Source organism: Eutrigla gurnardus, assembly GCF_963514095.1.
Source record: "Eutrigla gurnardus genome assembly, chromosome: 6".
NCBI lineage: Eukaryota > Metazoa > Chordata > Actinopteri > Perciformes > Triglidae > Eutrigla > Eutrigla gurnardus.
Window position 1 is genome coordinate 21,581,924 of NC_139920.1, and position 4,491 is coordinate 21,586,414.

General features: G+C 42.4%; 1 protein-coding gene across 2 annotated transcripts in view; it reads right to left on the bottom strand.

The window, feature by feature from the left end:
• Nucleotides 1-1,420: 1,420 nt before the first annotated feature.
• The window catches only part of LOC311014309 (carbonyl reductase family member 4-like), a 5,286-nt gene continuing 2,215 nt past the window's right edge, over nt 1,421-4,491 (bottom strand). The window contains exons 4-6 of one of the 2 annotated variants that reach the window (XM_084010852.1): nt 4,407-4,491; nt 3,619-3,753; nt 3,222-3,536 (exon numbers count right to left, since the gene is read on the bottom strand). The exon at nt 4,407-4,491 is cut by the window's right edge and continues 52 nt beyond it. In XM_084010852.1, coding sequence (XP_083866978.1) covers nt 3,358-3,536; nt 3,619-3,753; nt 4,407-4,491 — 399 coding nt within the window. In that variant the 3' untranslated portion in view covers nt 3,222-3,357. Of the gene's footprint in view, nt 3,754-4,406 lie in introns of both variants that reach the window. The other variant, XM_084010851.1, reaches the window with a different exon arrangement.

Sequence of the window (4,491 nt, forward strand, 5' to 3'; positions counted from 1 at the left end):
CTACCGGTAGGCCTTGAGGAAATTCTGGCAAACCATCCGGCGCCTCAGGAAGGAGAAGCAGCCCTCCACCAACACTGTTTACGGTGGAGGTGGGGAGCTGTTGACCTCGACTGGGAATATCGTCTGGCGGTAGAAGGAATACTTCGAGGATCTCCTCAATCCCACTAACACACCTCTGCTTCCCACTTCCCCCTGGGATGAGGATCAGCACCTCCAAGTCTGAGGCCATGGTTCTCGCCCGGAAAAAGGTAGCTTGCTCCCTCCGGGTTGGGGGAGAGTTCCTGCCTCAAGTGGAGGAGTTTAAGTATCTTGGGGTCTTGTTCCCGAGCGAGGGAAGGATGGAGCGTGAGATTGACAAGCGGATCGGTGCGGCGGCCGCAGTAATGCGGTCGTTGTATCGGTCTGTTGTGGTGAAGAGAGAGCTGAGCCGAAAGGCGAAGCTCTCGATTTACTGGTCAATCTACGTTCCTACCCTCACCTATGGTCATGAACTCTGGGTCATGACCGAAAGAATAAGATCCCAGATACAAGCGGCCGGGGTGGCGGGGCGCTTCCTTAGAGATAGGGTGAGAAGCTCCATCATGTGGGAGGAGCTCGGAGTAGAGGCGCTGCTCCTCCACATCGAGAGGAGCCAGCTGAGGAGGCATCTTTATCAGATAATTTTTTATGATTCTGGCGTGGTAACATTTTTTGTTGTTGATGACCCCACCCTCCCCCATTTGTGTATATATATACACTGTATATTTGTGCTGACATCAGTGTGTTGTAGGAACATGGACCTTTGTCACAATATATAAAGACCGTAAGTGCCAGAATAGCAGAAACCGTTGATGAATCATGACTACAGAAAAGCACAACATGTGGCAAAACAGAAAAGGAAGATAATGGTCGTTGGTGTGTGTGTGTGTGTGCGCGCACGCATCTGTTTTGTAATGTGTGTTAGACGTACACACGTTTGGACTGAAAAATTATATTATTTCCACGGGCATGTTGCAGGAACATGAGAAATATTTCATTTTTGACTCAAATGAAACAAAAGATAGAAAAAAAAAAAGAAATATTAAAACATTAAGCTTGATATGCATGCTGGTCATTTAACGGGTAAAGATTTCAGTGCATATAATGAGAAACATTATTGCTATTTTACTGTTGGAAAGGATGCAAGTCATTGAACATTTTAAGACCCCAAATTCAAAGAAGATTTAATTTGAAGACTCTGGAGAGCAGATGGCAAACTGCAGTTGTGTAGTTTGGTCAAGTAAATCTGTTTGTGTGTTAGTGAGTAAACACTAAATTACCACTTGGGGGAAACACCAGCAGGGACCCAGAAGACACATTATTTAATTTAAAGGGCAGTAATACATGAAACAAGTGACAAAGATTTGGGTTATTTAATTAACAGATTTCTCCACAAAGATGTTTGTGTTTACCAGATAAGATTCTTGGAAATTAGTCATTCAGAGTCGAGACTAAAACGAAGGAGCAGCCCTAATACTTTATTTTTATCTTGTTTTTTTTTTGTAACTATGTTATTTCTTAAAATACCCCCAAAAAATGAAATATTTTTTTTATTGAAATCAAAATTGGAGGAAATTATACAGCACAACCTATATACACATCACTTTCTTCTTCTTTTTAAATAAATACATTTAAAGAATGAAATAAAAAATAAATTAAAAAAAAGAATCAAGTGGGTCTTTTTAATAATTAAAAACTATAATTTAATTATATAAAAGATTCATGATTTTCGTTTCAAAATCTTGGAAATATATAATGATATATATAACTGATATTTTTTTGTTCAGTGAATATCCATGTTTGAAAAAAAAGGAATAATCTGTTTAAACCAAAATGGGCATTCGGGAAAAAGAGCTACACTGGCTGAAGGCAAAACATATATTGTAATTTTATCTCCTTATTAAAGTGATAACTTTTGTCAGATAATATTATAGCAAAGAGCTTAAAATGTCCACGTTACATACAATAATCCATGATCCACAATCACGGCATCTTTCCCCACAACTGGAGGTAAACACAGATGTTCAGGGACTAAATAGCAACATGTTTATTCTCTGAAGAGGACGTTACAGCATCGAGCCACGACTTTACTGGTTGATGACAGCGACTCATTCACCAGCTGGGAAATCAATTGCTGTTTCTACAAGATCATTTCCACAGTGACGGCGTTCCTCAGGGCGTTGTCATCCGTATCACTGGATACTCTTTTTTTCCATGTTTTTTTTTTAAGTAACGATGGTTAATCATTTTTTATGGTTACGGGAGAATATGAATAAGATGCAACGCTGTCCACAAAAATGGAAAAAAGCTTCAGGTGGGGTTTAATGACGCGTTAAGGATCTTGCTTGAGATCCCCAGGTGGATGATTGTGATCATAATATTCTCACATTTCACGTTTCGAGGAACTTTATGTGTCTGTTGATTGATGAAAGAAATGTATAATCATAACGGCCGACTGAGCCGACACAAAGGGAATAAACACTCTGGACTTGAGCAATACAATGTTGTATTTATTACTAAATACTAATTACTGATACTTGTGTTTGTGATACTATGTTTTCTTTGTTTATATGGATCAGTGTGTCTGAAATAAAGTTGAATTTACTGATAAAATAAACTGACAACTCCTTTTATTTATTTATTTATTTATTTATTTATTTTGGGGTAAATCCTTAATGCTGCCTGCTCTAAAACCACTAGACTGGACTAGATTTTGAAATATTCTTTAAAACACAGTTTCAGATTGGAGAGAATGCACTGGACCTGGTCCAAAGTAGTCCCGATTTTGACAAGTCTTTGTCCAGCATGTCCACCAGTGCAGGTCCACTGTGGTCTAGATGAACCTTCATGTGGATAAATGGTGCCATCTGCTGGTCATAAACAGATCATGCAACCCTTTATAATTACAAGCAGGAAACAGGAACGCCTTCTCCTTGACCTCGGGGGTGAAAAGGTCATGAGGTACGCACGCACACACACACACGCGCACACACACACACACACACACACACACACACACACACACACACACACAAGTCAACATAAAGGGGTGGATCACAGACCGGATCACTGCAGGTCTACGTAGAGGACTAGATGGAGCCCGACTGGCTTGGTTTCGACAGATTGCTTCATTCAATCGTCCAATCACGTAGTACGCCAGACATGAGCGAGAGGGTCAAAGGTCGCCATGAAGCCTTGTTGAGTGTAAAAGTCCGATGCTCCTCGGTCCACAGAGCCCCGCTGCCCCCTTAACCTCGTTTCCTCCACAGTCTGCAACAAGACGAGAGTGGCGAGGTGTTCTCCTTCCCGTGCCGCCATCGCAGAGGAAGCTCCGCCCCCTTACATGGCCAGCTGCAGGCCCCCGTCCACCACCAGCACCTGCCCTGTGACGTAGGGAGACTCCAGCAGGAAGAGGACCGCCTGGGCCACCTCCTCCGGCTCCCCGAACCTCCCCAGTGGGATGGAGCGCGCCAAGTCCTCCTCCTTCAGCGCCGCCGTCATGTCGGTGCGGATCAAACCTGGAAAACAAAGGAGAGACTGTTAAAAAAAAAAGATGCTGAGAGGAAAACGTGAAGATGGCGATGGCGTCGGTCTTTGTACCCGGAGCCAGCAGGTTGACTCTGACGTGGCGTGAAGCGACTTCTTTCGCCAACGAGCGTGTGAAGCCTTCGAGGCCGGATTTCGTGGCGCTGTAGACGCTCTGGCCAGCGTTCCCTTTCAGGCCCACGACAGATCCTGCACACGACAAACCAGACCCCATCAACACAACCTCGTAGACGGTTAACCGCTCCTGCAGTGATGTCATCGTGTTTAAGGACACAGGACAGGATCGTGGAATTTGACAATGGAAATTGGATCAACTGTAAAATGAGGAATTTCCTGGAATTTGTCAAAATCTGGATACAAATTATACATTTAAAAAAAGTGGGTGGTATAATATGAATCCTCCATAAATGATTGTACATACACACATACATTTATCTCTGAATGACAAGGAATTAGAATTAGAACTACTAGAATATTTCTTCAGTAAATTTCTTCATTTTGATTCACCAACCACATGATTAGACACCATTTGATGGAGAAAAAAAATGCTCTGAAATTGCAAAACACAGAATTTGGACAAATTAAAAGGAATTTCATCAGGCCCTATCAATGATTCAAATGACTACATTAGAAGAATACTGCCTATTTACAGACAGGTTTTTAATTGATCTAATAAAACTAATAAACGAATAAAAACAATACATAAAGCAAAACAAGCCGAAATTACCTTTACTTCAAAACCTTGTGTGACTCAATGAAGCAGCAAAGACATACACCGTCACGTAGTGACCAAATATTATACTGTTCTAGTCATGGAGGGGGGTCAGAGCAATCAGCTGTACCGATGTTAACGATGGCAGCTCCGGGCATACGCAGCATGCTGCGCAGCGCCGCCCTGCAGGTCAGCATGGGGCCCAGCAGGTTGGT